The sequence below is a fragment of the Phoenix dactylifera genome, chromosome 4 (genome assembly GCF_009389715.1).
Source record: "Phoenix dactylifera cultivar Barhee BC4 chromosome 4, palm_55x_up_171113_PBpolish2nd_filt_p, whole genome shotgun sequence".
Taxonomy (NCBI): Eukaryota; Viridiplantae; Streptophyta; class Magnoliopsida; order Arecales; family Arecaceae; genus Phoenix; species Phoenix dactylifera.
The window spans coordinates 19,351,564-19,374,346 of NC_052395.1; the positions used below are offsets into that span (position 1 = coordinate 19,351,564).

At 38.8% G+C, this 22,783-nt stretch overlaps 1 protein-coding gene and 1 long non-coding RNA gene across 2 annotated transcripts; both read left to right on the forward strand.

Annotated features, from left to right (window-relative positions):
- The first annotated feature begins 1,384 nt into the window (after positions 1–1,384).
- Positions 1,385–16,763, forward strand: LOC120110652. The gene is made up of 4 exons (XM_039126231.1): positions 1,385–1,554; positions 16,105–16,256; positions 16,380–16,415; positions 16,471–16,763. Exons 1-4 carry the CDS (start codon positions 1,385–1,387, stop codon positions 16,761–16,763), a joined length of 651 nt encoding a protein of 216 aa, XP_038982159.1.
- Positions 16,764–19,094: 2,331 nt separating this feature from the next.
- On the forward strand, positions 19,095–19,712 carry LOC120110541. The gene is made up of 2 exons (XR_005511640.1): positions 19,095–19,181; positions 19,311–19,712. It is a non-coding gene; the product is annotated as an uncharacterized LOC120110541 (long non-coding RNA).
- Positions 19,713–22,783: the final 3,071 nt, after the last annotated feature.

The following is a 22,783-nucleotide window of genomic DNA, read 5'->3' on the forward strand; positions in this document are numbered from 1 at the left end:
AGATGAAAGCTAATGTACCTAGATATAAATATATCCATTATTGGTAATCATATATTTGACACTGTGCTTTAATATCATAAAAGACGAGATCATTACGACTTTGATAGATAAAGAAGCAAGTTGGATGACTGATACAACCCCAACTAAATTGTTCCTTGAGATGAGCAACTAATAGCATGACAAAGTAAAAAGTTTGGTATATCTGTAGCTCTTTCCGATTCAGAGAGATCTTGATAGCAACAAAAGTGATGCTATAGTGACCCCAAAGTTACATCATCAACTTCAGCAAAGAATCCAGAATTTTTCTAGCAGCCCATTCCTCACAGGGTAGACAAGAAGAGGGTTCGCACTATGATGAAGAATATGCCACATTTGTTCACTACAGAAAAAGTTGGCTATCTCGAGATTTACATGCCGACTCTAAGTAGAAATGTCGGTAATTTTAGCTCCAACGCCAAATTTTGCTAACGCTTTAAAACAGCATCAGTAGTTATGATATTATGACGATACTAAATAGCGTCGTTCAAACAACAATGCTTATTAGCATCGTCGGAGGCCAAATGAAAAAGAGAAAAGTAATTAGACGACGCTTTTTATAGCTCCAACGCCAAATTTTGCTAACGCTTTAAAACAGCATCGATAGTTATGATATTATGACGATACTAAATAGCGTCGTTCAAAGAACAATGCTTATTAGCGTCGTCGGAGGCCAAATGAAAAAGAGAAAAGTAATTAGACGATGCTTTAGAAAGCATCGTCGGAGACCAATTGCACCTCCATTTCTTATGATGCTTTAAAAAATGTCGTCGGAGGCTAGTTCCCCTCGGAGGCCATTCCCCCCAACTAAAACAAGAAAAGAGACAAATTCTAATCCCCCTCTCCCGATTCCTAGACCGTGCAACCGCCCACCAACCCCCCCACCCCCATCCCTAACCCCTATAGCCGCTCCCCAACCCACCACCCTCTTGATCCCTAACCCCTCTAGCTGCCCCTCTCCTCCTCCTCCCTAACCCAAATCCAACAAATCCCTTTAGAAAGCACGAGATGCTTAACCGGAAAGCCGTTGATGGTAGAAAAGACCGTGAAGTCAAGGATATCTAGCTCGGACTGGTCCTAGAGCCCTTCAACGGCGGCGGGGAGTGGGGGGTTATGGTTCCGGCGATGCGGTGGAGGATTGAGGTCGAGATCAGAGGGAAAGTCAAGGAGGAGTAACTCGGCAGCGGCGAGGCAACCCTCCAGCAACTCTTCGAGGGGCTCCACCATCGCTGCCTCCAAGAGGACCTAGATTTCTCTATTATCTTCTTTCCTTTCTCTGTTCTATTTTTTTTCCTTTTCCCTCCTAAGTTTTGGAATCTATCTTTGGGTGGTTAAATTAGATGCTCCCATGGCGAGGCCGCCTCCCTCGCCTCTTCCTCTTCTTCTTCCTCGCCTCCAAACGACCAGGGACCGCCTCATGCCCACCGCCTTCTCCGTCGCCTACCGCACATTCCTCCTCTGCCTCCTCCACAGCCTCGTCGACCTCCTCATCAATGGCCACGCTAAAAATGCATCCTAGTTTCTTCGATGTTTAGCATGCTGAATTTTTTTTTTTTTTGAAAACCATGGCTGAACCTGATCGGGTTGCCTACGTACCCCTTCATAAGAAGGATCAAGCCATACGTAGTTCTTTTTAAGTTTTAAAAAATGCAGTGAAAAAATCAAATCAAACAATTTAATTCATGAATGCTTACAAGATCAAATTTAGAAATCAGCACCTTAAGAACATATAGGATTATGCCGGAATCGTTTAAACAATTATGCTAAAACTTTCATGCATGATTAACTATCAGATCTGAAACTTAAGAACTCTATTCCAATTAATCTCCGAATATCCATCGAATGGATTCTGGAGATATCTCCGTGAGGAGCCCCAAAAGAGGGTAAAACCTCGGAGAATCGGACCAAGATCTTGACACCATAATAAATGATTAATGCTAGATTAATACCTTTTATGATGGATGAAAGTTGTGGATCTGATCGTTGACTTCGCAGCCACGCACACGAATGGCCTCTACGAGAAGTACACGCGAAGTTTCTGAAGAGATCCAATCCTGCGGAAGTGCTAGCTTGCGCAGAATTTCTTGAAGCTGAAATTTAATCTTCCCAACGCTATCAACTTTTGATCCGCCTTCTTGGAAGAACTTCGAGGAAAGGTTTATAGGGATTGAAGATAACTTAGATCTGATCTAAAGACTCTTATCAGGGACCCCTAACACTAATGGCACGATGGACTTAGAGGAGGAAGAAGTCAGCTAGATTGAATGCAGAATTTTTCCATGCATGAACTAGGGTTCCTCTCTTTTCTTTTTTCTTTTTTTTTCTTCTTTTTCTCTCTTTTTTCCTTGAAATCGACCACCAGCTGATGGAGGTCCTTTTAATGTTGCTATCCCCTCTAACTTCATGCCAACCATCCCATATTTGTGGAGGATTTTGTGGGATTTTGAATTTTGAATTCAAAATTCAAGTTCATGTGCCATTACATGATGAAGCTTGATCTAATCTAAGCCATTCATCATGTTGCCACTTGCCTCTTTCAATTTCGAAATTCCTATGCCCCCAATCACATTAGAGGGTCAAGTGATGATTTTGTGGTGATTAAATTCGAAATTCAACCTTAATTAGAAGTGAGATAAAGATAAGGATGACATATGCCATGAAGAGAGAGAATTTGATCTTATCCAATTCTTTTCATGAATTTATCTCTCCATTTCGACCCATCTAATGATGAAAGAGGTCTCTGATGTTGCCAAGTATCCCATGGCACCATTAAATAAATTAAATTAATTTTTAATCATATTAAAAATTAATTTATGGCGCCATGCATGGATATGTGACAAGTGGATTTCAAGATCCGAACAGTTTCATATCAAACCCATTTAATTTAATTAAATCCTAACAATTAGAATGATCCAATTACCATTGGTTGAACCTAATCCAATTAGGTCAATCTTTAATTAAGCACAAATTTAATCTAATTTAATTTGGTCAACCTAAGTCCTCCTAATCCAATCAGGTCAAAAATCCTGATTGAGCCCAGAATTAAATCTAATTCAATTTGGCTCATCCTTAGTCTAATTACTCAATCCAATTGAGTTCATTAGCAATCTAATTACTAATTAATCCTCCGATAATTACTTTAATTATTTTATAAGATAAGTTGCCAATCGAATTGACCAAATTACTTCTGAATGATTCTTAATCATTCATCAGCCTTCTTGATCAATCAGAAATCTTCTATGCGTGTGACCTCATAGGTTCGAACCTAAGCCGGTAGTATAGGAACGACTTCCTACACTAATCGATGTGACCATCTAGCAATGGTACCCGATATCCGGATAGGCCGAATATATGCGAAGCAAATATTCTGAAATCCTGAACTATGGTTGCTGTATAATTCAATCCCTTTGACTCCTAATGCCAGGATGACTTAGAGCTCACTGTCAACCCATTAATTAGTACATCCATTATGTGATTAACTTTAGATATCCTGTGACTCCTCACTGGGATTACCCTGGCCAAGGTTTTGCTAAATTAATCACAAGACATTATCTCCTATTTTCAGGAGGGGTCAATTCCATCTCGACTCATAATTGACTACGCAAGTACTTGACTGCACCCAGTGACCTTCCGTCACTGAATTAGAAATTCAGGTAGTCCGGTACTAAAGTACAATGAGTTGCTTGCTAGTCACATATTGCGGTCTCAGGTCAGAGGGCCAAACTTATACCCATATCTACTCGGAACATCTCTTGACAGTAGAGTGTTTCGGAATTGGTCACGTTCAGTAAAATGTACTCCTACACTTCATCTGTGTGGCATACCAGTGTCTCCATACTCCTTGGTTAAGAGGACAACCAACGTATATGTCACACAACGACTTAATCTCGATAATGCTGTCGTCCTTGTAACAACATATCATTTGGTCGCGAACTAGTTTAAGGATTCAAAGATAAATCCTCCTTTATCATTAATAAGTCCTAAGGACTTCATCATATAAGAGTTCATTTGAAGATATAAAATGATGAATAATGCCAAAAAAAAGACTTTATTGATTTGTCAATTCATTTACAAAATTCAATCATCAACATGCTGACGATTGACATTTAGGATACAATTTCCAACAACTCCCACTTAGCCTAAAGCCAATCGGCACAGTATCTAATACCCATCTTCGACTTGTGTTCGTTGAACTCTTTGATGCCGAGGACTTTGGTAAATGGGTCAGCCAGATTTTCTTTTGTGTCGATCTTCTGAAGATCAATATCACCTCGTTCGACGATCTCTCGAACCAAATAGTAGTGACGTAGAATATGCTTGGTCCGCGGATGTGCTTTGGGTTCTCTTGCTTGAGCTATGGCTCCAGTATTGTCATAAAATATAGACACTGGACCATCAATGGAGAGTGTCACTCCAAGCTCGGTGATGAACTTTCGCAACCATACAGCTTTCTTGGCGGCATCAGATGCTGCGATATATTCTGCTTCACATGTAGAATCTGCCACTGTATGCTGCTTGGAACTCTTCCAGCAGATGGCCCCACCCTTAAGAGTAAAAATATATCCCGACACACTCTTGCTATCATCTTGATTTGACTGAAAACTTGAGTCGGTGTATCCCTCAAGTTTTAAGTCAGAATCACCGTAGACCAGCCATTGATCTTTAGTATTTCTCAAATACTTAAGGATGGTTTTTACAACCTTCCAGTGGTTGCTACCTGGATCAGACTGGTATCTGCTCACTACTCCTAGTGAGTATGCCACGTCTGGTCTAGTACATGTCATGCCATACATTATAAATCCCACTGCCGAAGAATATTGAATTCTAGCCATACTCTCTCTTTTTTGAGGGGTTGTCGGACAATTCCTTTTAGAAAGGTTAATTCCATGGTCCATCGGAAGATAGCCTTTCTTGGAATTAATCATACTGAACCTCTTCAGTATAGTATCAATGTATGTGGATTGAGATAATCCAAGCAATATTCTAGATCTATCTCTATAGATCTTCATTCCTAGGATGTAAGATGCTTCTCCCAAATCATTCATGGCAAATTGAGATGATAGCCAAACCTTTATTCCTTGTAATGCTGGAATGTCATTTCCGATTAAAAGAATGTCATCCACATACAAAACAAGAAATATGATAATTGAATTATTTGCCTATTTATAAATGCAAGGTTCCTCTTCATTCTTAATGAAGCCATACAATTTGATCACCTTATCAAATCGTATGTTTCAACTCCGTGAAGCTTGCTTTAATCCATAAATGAATTTTCGAAGCTTGCACACCTTAGACTCATCTGCAGATATAAAACCTTCAAGTTGCATCATATACACCTCCTCTTCTAAATCTCCATTTAGAAAAGTGGTCTTTACATCCATTTGCCAGATTTCATAATCTAAGTGTGCTGCTATCGCAGCATAGTCCGAATGGATTTGAGTATTGCCACAGAAGAAAACGTTTCGTCATAGTCAATACCATAATGCCGACAATATCCTTTGGCAACTAGACGGGCTTTATAGGTCTCTACCTTTCCGTCTGCGCCCCGTTTCCTTTTGAATATCCACTTACATCCTATGGGTTTAATCCCTTCGGGTGGGTCAACTAATATCCATACATCATTGACCTTCATGAATTTCATTTTGGATTGCATGGCTCCAAGCCATTTATCAAAGTCATACCTCTGCATCGCATCCATGTAGGTGATCGGATCCTCATCATTTTCATCAAGTTCGACACCCCGTCCCGGACCAAGAAACCGTAGTATCTATCCGGCTGACGTTGTACTCTACCTGATCGCCTTAATGGTGCATCTAAGATGGGTTCTGGATCTGATCTAATCAAATCCGACTCAATTGGTTCAGTGGATGGTGTTGGGTCTTCTACATGTTGAACTTTCCTAAGCTCAACATTAGAGCTTTTGGTTTCTTCACTAAGGAATTCTTTCTCTAAGAAAACAGCTCTATTGCTTATGAACAATTTTTGTTCTTCAGCAAAGTAGAAGTAATATCCTTTAGTTTCTTTAGGATAACCAATAAAGAAACATCTGTCAAACTTGGGTTCAAGTTTGTCTGTTTTCAAACGTTTGACATATACTGGACACCCCCAAATCCTAAAGTGAGAGAGCATTGGCTTACGTCTAGTCCACATCTCATGTGGTGTTTTATTTACAGACTTACTTGGAACCTTATTTAGAATGTAGCAGGCTGACTCAAGTGCATATCTCCAAAAGGATATGGGCAGACTCGCAAACCCCATCATGGATCGAACCATGTCTAACAGAGTTCGATTTCTCCTTTCTGATACACTGTTATATTGTGGTGTACTAGGAGAAGTCCATTGAAAGAGAATCCCATTCTTTCCTAGATATGTCAAAAACTCACTGGAGAGGTATTCACCTCCTCGATCTGATCGAAGAGTTTTAATACTCTTTTCAGTTTATTTTTCTACTTTATTACGATATAATTTGAACATTTCAAATGATTCAGATTTATGTCTCATTAAATAGACATAACCATACCTAGAAAAGTCGTCTGTAAACGTAATAAAATATGAATACCCACCTCTAGCATCTGTGCTCATTGGCCCACATACATCAGAATGTACAAGTGTCAATAAATCACTGGCTCGTTCACCTTTTCCTGTAAAAGGTGATTTGGTCATTTTACCAAGAAGACATGATTCACAAGTTGTCAATGATTCACAATCATTAATATTGAGAATTTTCTCTTTACTTAACCTGTTCATCCTGTTTTTGTTAATATGACCTAACCTATGATGCCAAAGGTAGACATCCGTGACATTATCTATTCTAGGATGCTTACTTGACGTGTACATTACATTAACAGGTTGTGATAACAAGTAGATGCCATTGCTCAATCGTCCATTCATTACAGTAACACCATTCATAATGATATCATAAGAACATTTCTTTATTGAAATTTCATAACCGTTCATGGCTTAAAGGCCTACGGAAATTACATTCAATAAGAACGTAGGACAATAGTGACAATCACTCAAGACAACTATATGAGAATTGAAAATAAGTTTGAGATTTCCTAAAGCTAGAACTAGAACAGATCTTCCATCTCCAACATTCAGAAATCTCTTGCTGTTTTCAAATCTCTCATTGGCCTGAAGTCCTTGCAACGAATTACATATATTAAACGGACTTTCAGTATCTAATATCCAGGTCGAATTATCACATATAGAGAAATTACAAGATATTATCATATAAATACCTTGATCAGCAACTGATTGCCCTTTTCTCTTGCTTGGCCTGTTCGGGTCAAGTGAGGTAAGGTACTGAGGATAATTTCTCTTCCAATGCCCCTGCTTCTTACAATAGAAGCATTCTACCTGACTTTGGTCATCCTTAATCTTTTTGGTCTGACTATGCTGAGTTTTCAGCTTTCTATGTCAATTATTGAAGTTGAGACCAGTCAACTTGTCATTATCCAATAATGAGCGAAGTGACAAACTTGTAGCCATTTCTACATAAAAGAAAATTTGGCTATTAGTATATGAATTGACTAAACACAATAGACTTGGACTTTAGTCTAAAGATACTCCCACTATTTTATACAAATTGGTAGCCTCTACCTCCAATTCGAAAAATTACTCCTAATTCTTTAGTGGGCACTAGAACCCAATAGATCGCATATAGGCCTAAGTGTGACTCGGCTAACCCATATGCATCTATTGGTAGGTTCTAAACCAGTTGCTTCACCAAGCAACTTCTAGTGATAATTTTGCCCTAGGTTCTTCGGCAGGCGTGTGGCGCCTCCACCGAATATCCTAGTCAGGTCCAACCATTAAATGATAGAGTTAAGTCTAATCAACTAATAAACGACCAAGCCCGAGTGTGGCTCGGCTCACCTGACCGCCTATTGAAGGTACACTTAACTCATCATATATTGAATGACAATTCCAATGCTTGATAAGTACCAGGCGTGTCGCGCCTTCAATAATTATCAAAATATTGGACCCATTATCTTCCAACTTAATGGGAGGCTATGATCTAGTTATCCCCATAACCATTTCATTTTAAAAATCTAATAATTTTAGAGGATTTCTTGGTTAGGATAGATAAGAAGATCCGGTTAGTCTAATTTCTCCCACTGACTTCACCAAATCAGATTAGACTCAAACCGGTTAAGGAGGCACCTAAATCAGTCAAACTGATTTTTTTTATAGGCATGGGCTAAACCGAATCATTAAGTGATCCAATCAAAATGTGATTGACTATGTCGGCCAAGTAAGTAAGATCGGTGGAAGGGATATGCCATTAACTCGACAAAGATGAATCAGTGCGAGTAGCTCCCAATTAAAAACCACCGGTCAAAACTGCCAAACTTACCTTAGACACCGACTGGTTAATCAATTTCGATTTGATTACTCAAATGACTTGGGCTACACCTCTGAGCCTAAATCAAGTTCCATCTTGGTCTAATCAAAGACATGGACTTGATCCATCTACAACTATTGTAAATTGACCTAGAATTTTCTTGACCTAATATAGTTACTACTTAATTAGATTTGATCAATTAATTCTATTTATCCATGTAAGATTCTAACCTTAGGTCTAACCCAATCCTAGAAATTTGATTCAAGCTAACCCATATGCCCAAAGAATTATGCAATGTCAATTAGTTGAGTTACAATTCTATTTCATAACACTTAATTCTCAATTAAGTATAGACTTATGAAAGTTTTGATCATTGCATATTTTTTTTTAATTACATATTAATTACAATCTTTCAGATCTTAAAACATATTTTTAGATCTGAGTTTTTGTAATTAATCACATTTAATCAGATTTAATTCATGTTTAAGTCATTATATTTAATGTTCATGCATCACATATACAAAACAACATGAATTAATACAAACAACATACATCTTATGTATTTATTTTTTTTCTTTTATTTTTAGATCTGATTTGTTCATTAAAATCAGAGATCATATGAATCATAAATTTTATTTAGATCAAATCTAAACAATATTATGATTTCAGATTTATTTATGCTACAAATCTTAACACAAACATGCATCATATGCATCCAAAATTTCAGATCTAGTTAATAATGCATAATCAGCAATTAAATCAATCATAAAAATACTTTAGATCTAATCTAACCATGCTCATAAGTTTAGATTTAATTGTAAAAATTAAAACATAAAAGTTTAAACATGAACCTGGCTCTGATACCACCGAAAGTGCATCCTAGTTTCTTCGGTGTTTAGAATGCTGAATTTTTTTTTTTTGAAAACCATGACTGAACCTGATCGGGTTGCCTACGTACCCCTTCATAAGGGGGATCAAGCCATACGTAGTCCCTTTTAAGTTTTAAAAAATGCAGCAAAAAAATCAAATCAAACAATTTAATTCATGAATACTTACAAGATCAAATCTAGAAATCAGCACCTTAAGAACATATAGGATTATGCCGGAATCGTTTAAACAATTATGCTAAAACTTTCATACATGATTAACTATCAGATCTGAAACTTAAGAACTCTATTCCAATTACTCTCCGAATATCCATCGAATGGATTCTGGAGATATCTTCGAGAGGAGCCCCAAAAGAGGGTAAAACCTCGGAAAATCGGACCTAGATCTTGACACCATAATAAATGATTAATGCTAGATTAATACCTTTTATGATGGATGAAAGTTGTGGATCTGATCCTTGACTTCGCAGCCACGCACATGAATGGCCTCTACGAGAAGTACACGCGAAGTTTCTGAAGAGATCCAATCCTACGGAAGTGCTAGCTTGCGCAGAATTTCTTGAAGCTGAAATTTCATCTTCCCAACGCTATCAACTTTTGATCCGCCTTCTTGGAAGAACTTGGAGGAAAGGTTTATAGCGATTGAAGAGAACTTAGATCTGATCTAAAGACTCTTATCAGGGACCCCTAACACTAATGGCGCGATGGACTTAGAGGAGGAAGAAGTCAGCTAGATTGAATGCAGAATTTTTCCATGCATGAACTAGGGTTCCTCTCTTTTCTTTTCCCTTTTTTTTCTTCTTTTTCTCTCTTTTTTCCTTGAATTCGACCACCAGCTGATGGAGATCCTTTTAATGTTGCTATCCCCTCTAACTTCATGCCAACCATCCCATATTTGTGGAGGATTTTGTGGAGTTTTGAATTTTGAATTCAAAATTCAAGTTCATGTGCCATTACATGATGAAGCTTGATCTAATCTAAACCATTCATCATGTTGCCACTTTCCTCTTTCAATTTCGAAATTCCTATGCCCCCAATCAGATTAGAGGGTCAAGTGGTGATTTTGTGGTGATTAAATTTGAAATTCAACATTAATTAGAAGTGAGATAAAGATAAGGATGACATATGCCATGAAGAGAGAGAATTTGATCTTATCCAATTCTTTTCATGAATTTATCTCTCCATTTCGACCCATCTAATGATGAAAGAGGTCTCTGATGTTGCCAAGTGTCCCATGGCACCATTAAATAAATTAAATTAATTTTTAATCATATTAAAAATCAATTTATGGCGCCATGCATGGATATGTGACAAGTGGATTTCAAGATCCGAACAGTTTCAGATCAAACCCATTTAATTTAATTAAATCCTAACAATTAGAATGATCCAATTACCATGGATTGAACCTAATCCAATTAGGTCAATTCCTAATTAAGCACAAATTTAATCTAATTTAATTTGGTCAACCTAAGTCCTCCTAATCCAATCAGGTCAAAAATCCTGATTAAGCCCAGAATTAAATCTAATTCAATTTGGCTCATCCTTAGTCTAATTACTAAATTCAATTGAGTTCATTAGCAATCTAATTACTAATTAATCCTCCGATAATTACTATAATTATTTTATAAGATAATTTGTCAATCGAATTGACCAAATTATTTCTGAATGATTTTTAATCATTCATCAGCCTTCTTGATCAATCAGGAATCTTCTATGCGTGTGACCTCATAGGTTCGAACCTAAGCCGGTAGTATAGGAACGACTTCCTACACTAATCGATGTGACCATCTAGCAATGGTACGCAACGTCTGGATAGGCCGAATATATGCGAAACAAATATTCTGAAATTCTGAACTATGGTTACTGTATAATTCAATCCCTTTGACTCCTAATGCTAGGATGACTTAGAGCTCACTATCAACCCTATAATTAGTACATCCATTATGTGATTAACTTTAGATATCCTGTGACTGCTCACTGGGATTACCCTGGCCAAGGTTTTGCTAAATTAATCACAAGACATTATCTCCTATTTTCAGGAGGGGTCAATTCCATCTCGACTCACAACTGACTACGCTAGTACTTGACTGCACCTAGTGACCTTCCGTCACTGAATTAAAAATTCAGGTAGTCCGGTACCAAAGTACAATGAGTTGCTTGCTAGTCACATGTTGCGGTCTCCAGTCAGAGGGCCAAACTTATACCCATATCCACTCGGAATACCTCTTGACAGTAGAGCATTCCGGAATTGGTCACGTTCAGTGAAATGTACTCCTACACTTCACCTGTGTGGCATACCAATATTTCCACACTCCTTGGTTAAGAGGACCACCAATGTATATATCACACAATGACCTAATCTCGATAATGCTGTCGTCCTTGTAACAACATATCATTTGGTCACGAACTAGTTTAAAGATTCGAAGATAAATCCTCCTTTATCATTAATAAGTCCTAAGGACTTCATCATATAAGAGTTCATTTGAAGATGTAAAATGATAAATAATGCCAAAAAAAAGACTTTATTGATTTGTCAATTCATATACAAAATTCAATCATCAACATGCTGACGATTGACATTTAGGATACAATTTCCAACGCACGCTGCATCGGACGTCGTCAAAGCAAGGCCTCTAAACCTCCTCCTTTGGACGCGCACCAAGTGTTCGATGGTTGACTGAGCCCTCCAACCCCTTTACCCCCAAGGCCATCTCCGATAAGTCCCCCCACCCCTTCTCCCCCAGCTCTGTTTTTTTGCTGGTTTTGGTTGCAAAAGTGGAGAGGGTTGAAGGGAATGGAGAGCATGGACAGTGATTCAGAATAGAGATGGCGATGAAGAAAATTAAGAATCTGAAGCTAGGGATGAAGAGAGAAAATAAAAGGAAAAAAAGAAAGCAAAGATCAGGTGGTGCAGCGTTTGCGATGCTTCTGTTTTGAGCTGTTCTCCTCCAAGATGCCCTAAGCTTGGCATCTTGTTATTTCTGTCTTATTTTTCTTTCTTAAATCTTTTCCTTTCCTTTTTTTTTGATTTATGTAATCTTTTTGGTTGTTCTCTCAAGTAGATGGTGGAGCGGTGTGGCCCTTATAATCCTCGAGCTCTTGTACAGATCTCTAGTTCCCATTTTAATGAGAAGAAATTTATCGAATGAATTATAATGATGTTTCAATCCTAAGGTTAGGATTTTTAAATATTTTTTTTAAAAAATAATTATAACGACGCTTATAAGCGCCAGCAAAGGCCCGATGCTTATAAGCGTCGGCAAAGGCCCGATGCTTATAAGCGTCGGCAAAGGCCCGAGCTAGCACAACGCTTGAAAGCATTGGTAAAACTTTGGCTCATGCAGGGTTGATGAATCGGAGAGTGAAGGGAAAAGCCGGTTTTTGCATGCATATAATTTTAAAAAATTTTAGAAAAATGCAGCGGAAAGATAGAATTAAACTCTTTAATTCCAAGCATGCAAGGAAGATCATATCTCAAAAATAAATTACAGGAACGTTTAAACTATTTATGTAAAAATAACTATAAGCATGATTAATCATTGAATTAGAAAATCAGCAATCCTTGTTAAGTTCTAAACCTAACTAAGATAAAATAAATCTTATACCTTATGATGAAGAGGTTGGATTTGAAGATCTGAAAGTCGAGCCTCGTAGCCACACACGTGTCTAGCCTCTACGGATGATCCACGCGAAGCTCTGGGTTGATCTGATCCTACGGAAGTGCTAGCTTGCGCGGAACCCTGCTGTGGCTGATTTTGTTCTTCCTAAAATCAATCAACCTTTGATTGATCTTATGAGATGAAGAAAGAAGATGAAGAAGGAGAAGAGAAGTAATGAAGTGACCCTTTTCTGAATTTTTCAGAACTCTAAGTTTTTAAAAAAATCATAATCACTAAACCCTTGGCGTGGAGAGGAAGAGGAGAGAATTAATTCATAATGTCTCTCTTGCTACCCTTTTATAGATTGGGTTTAGGGCTTTTCCTAATCTTATTAGGAGTATGGGACTATAACCCACCCTTGGATTAATGCCAAATGTCCAATCCTTGTGCTCATAGATGCATGATATGTGTCCACTTAATCAATTGATTAATTTTCTAATCACATTAGGATTCCTAATCTCATTAGAGGAATTAATTGATTTGGGAGCATGCATCCTACGACGCCATGTGGACTTTAAAGTCCACATAGTGTGAACATGACTTAAGTCATATTCATCCTACGACGATATGTGGTCTTTAAAATCCGCACAAATCTTAGTTTAATCAAATTGACCCAATCATGAACCCAAATTAATTTGGGTCGAACCCAATTTGATTTGGCTCATTAAATCAGCCCAATTGCAATCCAATTGCAATTAATTCTACTTAATTCTTCATAATAATGACTCTTAGTTGACTAGAGTCAATCCCAATCCAATTGGGTCAAGTCCGATCAATTAGGTTATGCCCAATCGGCTCGGATCGAACCCGATCGAATTAAGTCAAACCCTATTTTAGCCCAAATTGAATCTAATTCAATTTGGCTTAATTAAAGTCCAATAATTCAATCAAATTGAATTTATTAGTAATCCAATTACTAATTAACCCTCCAGTAATTCAATAATTATTTTAATGCAACTTTTGCTTAGGATAATTTGTCAATCGAATTGACCAAATTACCCCTGAATGATTCTTAATCATTAATTAGCCATTTGATCAACCTAGAAACTTCTATGCATGTGACCCCATAGGTTCGAACCTAAGCCGGTAGCACAAGAACTTCTTGTACTAATCGAAATGACCATCTAGCAACGGTACCCGACGTCCGGATAGGCCGAATGATCATAAAGCAACATTCAAGAACCCTTGGACTATGGTTACCGTATAATTTATCCCTATGACTCCTAAATGCCAGGATGATTTCAGAGTTCTGTCAACTCTGTAATAAGTGCATCCATGATGTGATTCAACTTTAGCAATCCTGTGACTTCTCACAAGAATTACCTTGGCCAAGATTTTGCTAAATTGAACACAAGGCATTATCTCCTATTTTCAGGAGGGATCAATTCCATCTTGACTCACAACTGACTATGCAAGTACTTGACTATACCCAGTGACCTTCCATCACTGAATTAGAAATTCAGGTAGTCTGGTACCAAAGTACAGTGAGTTGCTTGCTAGTTACAAGTTGCGATCTTAGGTCAGAGGGCTAAACTTATACCCATATCCACTCGGAACATCTCTTGACAGTAGAGCGTTCCAGAATTGGTCACAATCAGTGAAATGTACTCCTACACTTCCAACGTATATGTCACACAACGATCTAATCTCGATAATGCTGTCGTCCTAGTAACAGCATATCATTTGATCGCGAACAGTTTTAAGGACTTGAAGATAAATCCTCCTTTATCATAAAACAAGTTCTATGGACTTCATCATATAAGAGTTCATTTGAAGATGTACAATGAAATGATGAACAATGCCAAATAATATTTTATTAATTTATCAATTCATTTACAAAATTTAATCATCAGCGCACTGACGATTGACTCTTAGGATACAATTCCCAACAGAGAGAGCATAAAATTTGTTGTATCTTGCCGTTCATATCTGATGACCAGCAATTCGTTCATGCAATACTGTTGCCCAAGGTGGCAACCTAAGAGGGGAGGGGGTGAATTGGGTTTTTCTAAATTTTTAGTGCTTTAAAAACTTTCTTAGTTGAGTGCAGTGGATGCTTTCTTAAATTACTTCAATGAATTAAACTATAGCAAAGATGAAAGATAATGCAAGAATAATCACAAGTGAAGCCACAGCACAAACACCACGATGTATAGTGGTTCGGTGCACCCCAAGGCACCTATGTCCACTCCCCAAGCATCCCCTTGGAAATTTTACTATAATTCCTCAAATTACAGTAGGATTGTTTTTCAGGCTCACAATCCAAAACCTTTACAATTTGGTTTTTCGGGATCACCAATAACCTACGTTGGTTTTGCGGGCTCACCAACAACCTAACGTTGGTTTTGCGGGCTCACCAACAACCTACACCGTTGGTTTTTGCGGGGTCACCAACAAACCTTACAATGAATAATAGAAAAGAAGTTTAAAGCTCTTAAATGAGCAAATATAACAAATATGCATAAAAAGAAGAAAGTAGAAAATAAGTATCGGTTTGTAGATTGCTCTTCTCTTCTTTCCCAAGGTTGCTTCACTCTTCAATGAATTGGTTGAGCTCTTGAAGGCACTTGAATTCTGCTCAATACACTTCTTTTGGATTTGAACTTGAAACAATAACCTTAACTTTCTTAAATTTCCTCTTTCTCTTGAATGCACACTTAGATTCCTACCAAGATTATTTTCTTTGATGAATAGTGGCTCTTAAATACTTCTCCAACCTCCAAAGATCACTTTACTACCGTTGAAATGGAGAAAGCAGCCGTTTATAGTCGTTGGGGACTTAAAAAGTACATCTGTAGAACTAGCTGTTGGGTTGTTACCCGTGCTGGGGTTGACCCAAGCTTTTCTGGGGTCGGCTCAAGTCATTGTTCATTAATCTGGGGTCGGCTCAAACTTTTCTGGGGTCGGCCCCTGCTATAGTGGGGTCGGCCCATGCTACAGTGGGGTCGGCCCTCTCAGAAAATCCAAAAGCTTGTTTTTCTGACTCTTCACGCTAGGGTCGACTCATGCTTTCTTGGGGTCGACCCATGCTACAGTAGGGTCGACCCAAGCTACAGTGGGCACTACAGAAAAAGTCAGTTTTACCGATGCTTTTTTGCCGACGCTTTTTACAAGCATCGGCAATTTTCGGTCTAGCGTCAAAATTTGCCGACACTTGTAAAAAGCGTCGGTATAGTCTCGAACCTAAGACGACGCTAAAAAGCATCGTCAGAAGCCAACGCACCAGGCTAAATCCCAACCCTCTTCTGACCACCCCCGTCGGAAGCCACCCTCACACACCAGTCTCTCTCTACCCTCGAGCCTCATCTCTCTCATCCCTCCTCCCTCCTCTCTCCGGGTTTTCGTTTTTCCGGCCACCGCCCTCCTCTCTCTATTTAACTAGTAGTATTACCCACATCTCTCTCGCCCATTCCTCGTCTTCTCTCTCTCTCTAACCCATCAAAGGTGCCTTCTCATCATCATCGCCCCCCCTCCCTAACCCCCTCCGGATTCAAGAAGCAGAACGGCTCCGGCGATGATGACTTCGCCCGCCTCTTCGCCGCCTCCTTGGATCCCGACTCCGCCCCTCTCTCCCCCGAACTGTGGATCCTCAAGTCCCGCCTCGTCGCCGGCGAGACCCTCTACGGCCTCTTCCTCCTGCGCTCCTCCCCGACCCTCGCCGAGATCGCCAGCCTCGCCGGCTACGACTACGTGGTCGTCGACATAGAGCACGGCTCTGGCGGCATCGCCGAGGCCCTCCCCTGCCTCCGCGCCCTCGCCGCCGCCCTCACCCCAGCCATCCTCTGCCTTCTGCAGCTCTCCGCCGCCAGTCAGGAGAAGGCCCGGCGTCCGTAAGGGCTTCGAGGGTGGACAGTTGCCCCTCTACCGTCGAATCCCCAAGCTCCGTGGAATTGCTGGAGGTATCATTTTCTTCTGTACCACATTTGAACCTGAATCTGCTCCCACACCTGCACTTTTGGTAAGTAAAGAGGGAATTGAATCCTAACATTTTAACCTCTCTCCCTTGGCTTCACTACTCATAGAGTGGTCAAGAGTATTCCTAGGAACTTAACGCAAGATTTGTTACTTTCAGTATGGAGATTTGTGTTCATTTAATGCTTCCTAAAGAGATCTCGCTTGTTACTTGCCCTCCAGATTTTGCATATGATAAGTTTACAAGATCAATTTTCTAAACCAATTGGCTATCTTGGTTTCTGAACAAAACACTTGAAAATACTAATGAGATTTCATGAACAGGCTTTCTAGTGTTCCTGAAGGAGCTTATGTTCAGTGGGAAATTGAGCTACTTGGCTTTGAAATGCCTAAGGTAATGAAGCTTCTTAAGTGCTCCAAACATCTGGAACTCTTATGTATTGTGGTCCTTCCCTCTGTTTTGCTAAAAAAAGGGGGGATTCTTGTGAATTTTGAATTGATTGTTTTAAATTGCTTAGAACCTCTAATATGTGCCATTTTATTGTAGATGTATACCATCCATTTATTTGGAGATCATTACCAAAACATCTGAAGGACTCCAAGTAAATGTTTTGCTTGTCTCAGTAACTGTGGTTGATGTAATAAAATACTGTGTAAATTCTAGACAATGATGCCCAAATATGTTTTCCAATCAAGCTATAGATAGTTTTTGTGTAGGGCAATTTATTTTATTCAATATGAACTCATTTTCTTATAAATTTCCTGCAAACCGGTTAAAGAGTTTTTTAGAGCTTGCTCGAATGAATGATTGGTCCTATATAAATGTTACTTTTATTGACTCATTCATTGGAAATCTGATTTAGACCATGCCAGTACAAACTACAATGATGGAAATGTGATTGTGTTGCTAATATAATTCGGAGAAAATTATGATTGATGAATTGGACATGACCATTTGTATTTTAGTTTGCTGGCTGGCACCTCTGTCTTGATCTGGTGTTGAGGCTCGAGAAGTAAACTATCCCATCATTTATTTATTTATAATTGCATTACATTTATTATCACTATTTTTATTTCCAGATTTGAGAGAAGATGGTGTTTGTATGGTAAAAAAGATTATGCAGCAAGTGCCAGGTGGTATGGTGGATTCTTGATTAGATTTGTAGAAGAGCTTGCAGTTTCGGATGGAATAACATTTACATGAAAATTAGGCATGTTTGGTGGAAGAGAATGGTAAGCATATTTAGAAAACAATTACATGCTGCATCTAGGAAAACAATCCAGCATTCAGCAATTGCTCTTCCTAATTTTTGCTTGTTTGTTAAAGAACAAATCTCACAAGTTAATAAGCACAGAAATGGTGCAGACGTAGAGCTCCAATGTTCTGATCAGTTCTCTGCACAGAAATGGTGCTTTCCCTTCTCACTTCTTTGAGCTTTGATGAAGCTGGTAGCTTGTGTAGATGGGACATCCGTGTGAGGATGGTTTAGTAAGACATCCCTTTTGGGGTTGTTGACTTCTATTATCTTGTCATTTGATGTTTTTCCCAGTGGATTTGTAGTGATAGAAATGGGTTTTCTTAGTCTGCTTTGGGTTTGTTGTGAGTTTTAGGACAAGAAGGAAGGGCAGGTTGCAAAGGAAGCTGGGACCAATGAAATCGATGTCCATGGTGATGCTGGGAGGGAAGAAGACGATGTGGTGGTGGAGATCCTTGCAGGGTTCAAGCCGGTAGATCACCCGCTCGAGCCTTCGGACGAGGACCCACCTGCGAAATGGCCAATGCCCGATTCTTCCCTTCTGAATGTAAGTGGCTAACGTGTCCTAATAGAGACCTTTTTCTTGCTATGTGTGACTGTATTTATAAAATTCCCTGATTAGTGGTATGATGACATGTTGTTTGCCCGTATGCATGAGATATTGGAATTTTTAAATTTTTTTTAATAGACTTGGATTATGGCGACTTCAAATGATACTAGGACTCGTATATGTTCATCTGGAAGTGATAAAAATGAGACTGTCAAATAAATTTCTCCATATTTAATAGAATATAAAGGGTACTCAAATAGGAAAGTCTTTGCCTTGGGCTTTTTATTTTCGAAATAAATTTCTAGACTTGTATATGTTTCTTATTTTGCAAAGTACATTGTAATTCTAAGATATGACAATTTAAATATTTCGAATGATTTGAATGTTTGTGTCAATGTAAATGTAATACAGGTTCATATTGTACATTTTGCACCAAATTTAACAGTTAGTTATTTTGTAGGTTCGAAGTCCTCTGATGGTTCTGCAAGGCAGATGAGGGAAGTTGCATGTCCCACCTGCACAGTCCATCTTCAGGTCAGGCACCTAGGGCCCTAGGTTCCCCCCCCACCCCTTCTCTTCCCCTTCTCTCATTCTCTTGATTATTTTGCGCACTGTTTCCGCATGCTGTTTGGCCCGAATTATATGATACAAGTTGTTTTGCAGGTTCAAGTTCCAGCCTCGGGATCTGAAACAATAGAATGTGGTGTGTGCCAGCACCCATTCCTGGTTGATGCTCATTGATGTCTTCTGATTTTATCACATCGTGGTAATGCATCCGACTGAGCTTCAGGAAATTTTCTGTGTCACAGCTAATAGGCGCGGTTACCGGCTTTGTATATTCATTAATATGGTCATGTTTTACTCATTAGACTTGGTGGTTCTTTGTATATGAATCTTCTTTGAGCAGGCATATTTGGGATCGTCAAGTGTGTTAAGTGGGTTCGGATGACTGGAAACTAATTTAAAATGCTTGGATGGTTTTATTTGTTGATGCTTGTCTAGTCTGGCATTAGCAATTTACTCAATAAATTAGTTGGAGCTGCTTTGCTTCCTTTATGTTTATAATCTTCCTGAGTTTCTTCCTTTTTGTGTATGAATGAGGGTTGTATCATGTTCTTACCACTCCTTGCCCCGTGGCGATGCTTGCCACTTGTGGATCTATAACTATCTCTGCTTGGGCTTTTCCTTGTGGACCATGTATTCTTTAGTTTTTTCTATATCTTCTTGAGTTTAAGAAATGTATTCATTGCTGGCTGTCATGTCATTTGCATGATGAGTCATTAGTTGTTCAAAACTTTTATTTGCCAGATGCTGGTTATGACTGCATGTACATGTAGATTTGCATGTACATGTAGGTTCATATTATAATTTACATTCGTATTTTTATTTTTTTTAAAAAAATAGCAATCCTGATGTTTTAAAGCGTTGGTAAATAAAAGTTGTGGCACGCCTATGCCGACGCTTTAAAAATACATTTGCCGACGCTTTAAAGCGTCGGCGTTTACTAGGCATGCTTTGGGCTTTCCGGACGCTTTAAAGCGTCGGCGAATGTGGTTTTTGCCGACGCTTTTATTAGCATCGGAAAAGCCCTGTTTTTGCCGACGCTTTCTCATAGCGTCGGCAAAAACTTTTGCCACTCCGGTATCGCCGACGCTTTTGCGACGCTTCTGTTTGCGTCGCGGGAACTTTAGCCGACGCTTATAAGCGTCGGTAAAGATTCTAAAAAGCGTCGGAAAAGATGAATTTTCTTGTAGTGGGGGTCAACCCTATCAGGGATTCCAGAGACATATTTTTGAGTTCTTAACCTGGGGTCGGCTCATGGTCTCTTGGGGTCAGCTCCACTGGGGTCGGCTCAAGGTTTCTTGGGGTCGGCTCCACCTGGGGTCGGCTCAAAGAAACTTGGGGTTGGCCCTCTCAGTAAATTCCAAAAGGTTATATTTTCAGATGGCTGAAGTTGGGGCCGGCCCGAGCTTTTCTGGGATCGATCCGAGATCTGTGCCATTTATGCCATTGTGCCAGAATATGCCAAAGTGTGCCAAATTGCGCCAGGGTCGACTCCATCTCTTCTGGGGTCAACTCTAACCCTATTTTTCTGCATCTTTAGGTTAGATTTGCATATAAAACATATAAAAGAAGTAACAACATTACAAATCATTTTTTTCTCCTAATGATGCTTGGCACATTAAAGTTTAAGCTCATTAAGCATGTAAATGACAGAGTTAAGCTTCAATCAAAAGAACTTGACTCTAAGATATATTAAACTCTAAATTAGTTCTTTCCTTAAGTTCTTCCAATATAATTTGTTTTAGATGTGTTCTTGAAAGTTCTTTTAAATATATCAAGCAAAGCATATCAAGAATGTATCGAATCTTTCCTCCTTACTTACTTATGTATTAGATCAATTGAATTGAAAGCATTAGTATTTCCATTTGACCTCAATGGCTTTGTAAACATCAAAATCACACTAGGATCCTCAAATACAAATATGGTGGCTAGTGATTTAACTAGACCTTGTGCTGACCCAAAGATTGATTTTGATGATTACAAAACCTTGAAGTATAATTACTAATGGTTGTGTTGCAAGAAGAAAGATAAATTGTTTTGCAAGGAATATACAAGTTGGAAGAGTGCAAGAAGGCCTCAAAAGTTCTCAAGAAAAATTGAAAGAAAGCCACACTTCATTGGCTCAAGTTTCAAGTACAAAAAAATCAAGTTGGAGGGACAATTCTAAAAAAAAACTCAAAAGAACAGTCCTCGAGTCGACTCCTGAAAGCTTAGAGTTGACTCTGGCACTTTGAAGTACCATGGCACAAAAAGTAGTTTTTAGGGCTACAATGCTCGAGCCGACAATGCTCGAGCCGACTCCTACTATTCACAAGTCGACTCCTACTTCATTCGAGCCGTCTCTGTCAGTCAAGCAGAAAGTAGTTTCCAGCACTACAGTTCTCGAGCCGACTCCAGCTACAATGCCAAACAGACTTCTATTCACGAGTCGACTCCTGCTTCAGCCGAGTCGACTCGAGCATGCTGGGAGGCATAACGGCTAGTTTTTTTCTTAACTCCAACGGCTCTATTTTTGTCTCTAACGGCTAGATCTTTGTTTCCACGCCATCCAAAGCTATAAAATCAAGGGAAGAAGTAGCGTAGTGGGAGAGAACATATAGGAAAGAGATTGCAAAGGGATTTTAAGAAAAACTTTCCAAAAGCACAAAAGGATCATTAAAAGCAAAAGTGAGAGAAGAAGAGCATCTGAGTGAATCCCAAAGCATCCTCCAACTGTGTGCTGCCTCTGTGATCCTCTACCTCGTGCGAAATCTAAAGAGGGTTTAGTAAAGAAAAAGCCAAGTTCTTTCATCTGCAAAACTTGTTTGAGGGCTTATTCTCTTTATTCTATTTGTTTATATTGTTATATCTACTTGTTTGAGAAGTTTGTATTTGTTTTAAACTCTTATTCTGATATCTTGTAACTTGATTTAATCAAGGGATTGAATCATGGGGTTTAGGTTTGTTAGTGAGCCAGTGAAAATCAACGTTGTAAGATTTTGGTTGGTGAGCCTTTGGAAAAATCAATTGGGTTGATTGTGAACCTGAAAAATAATCGGAATAGGTTTTGGGTTGGTGAGCCTGGAAAAACCAACTTGGGTTCGTTGTGATCCTGGAAAAATAACAAGTTAGGTTGTGAGCTTGTAAAATAACTAGATTGTAGTCTTAGGATTATAGTGGAATTTCCAAGAGAGCTTGAGGAGTGGATGTAGGTGCAATTGGCACCGAACCACTATACTTTTGTTGTGTTTGTGATGCTTCTTTGTTTAATTTCCACACTTACTTACTTAGATAATTGTCTAATTAAATTGCTTGCTTAACTCTTATCTGCGCATCCTTTAGTTGCAAGTATATTCAAGTTGTTTTAATCAAGTTTCATTTAATAAAACTACATTAAGGTTCGTTGTATTGAAATGCATGCTTGGAAAACTTAGACTAATTGTTTATTGAGTCTGCAGCTTAATAGTTTCAATGTTGATCAGATTAGAATCAAACTGTTGTTAAGTTTAAATTCCACTGTGCATCCATACAACTTAGCTTAATTAACTGAAAAGTTTAGAAGTAGTTGAAAAGTTTTTAAAAGACCCAATCCT

What these genes read in the sequence shown, in the direction of transcription:
- LOC120110652 (XM_039126231.1), top strand. Translation starts at nt 1,385, where the DNA reads ATGGCGAGGCCGCCTCCCTCGCCTCTTCCTCTTCTTCTTCCTCGCCTC. An exon ending in CACGCTAAAAATGCATCCTA is followed by an intron (nt 1,555 to 16,104) that starts GTTTCTTCGATG and finishes GCGTCGGTATAG; the next exon opens with TCTCGAACCTAAGACGACGC. An exon ending in CCCCCTCCCTAACCCCCTCC is followed by an intron (nt 16,416 to 16,470) that starts GGATTCAAGAAG and finishes GCCTCTTCGCCG; the next exon opens with CCTCCTTGGATCCCGACTCC.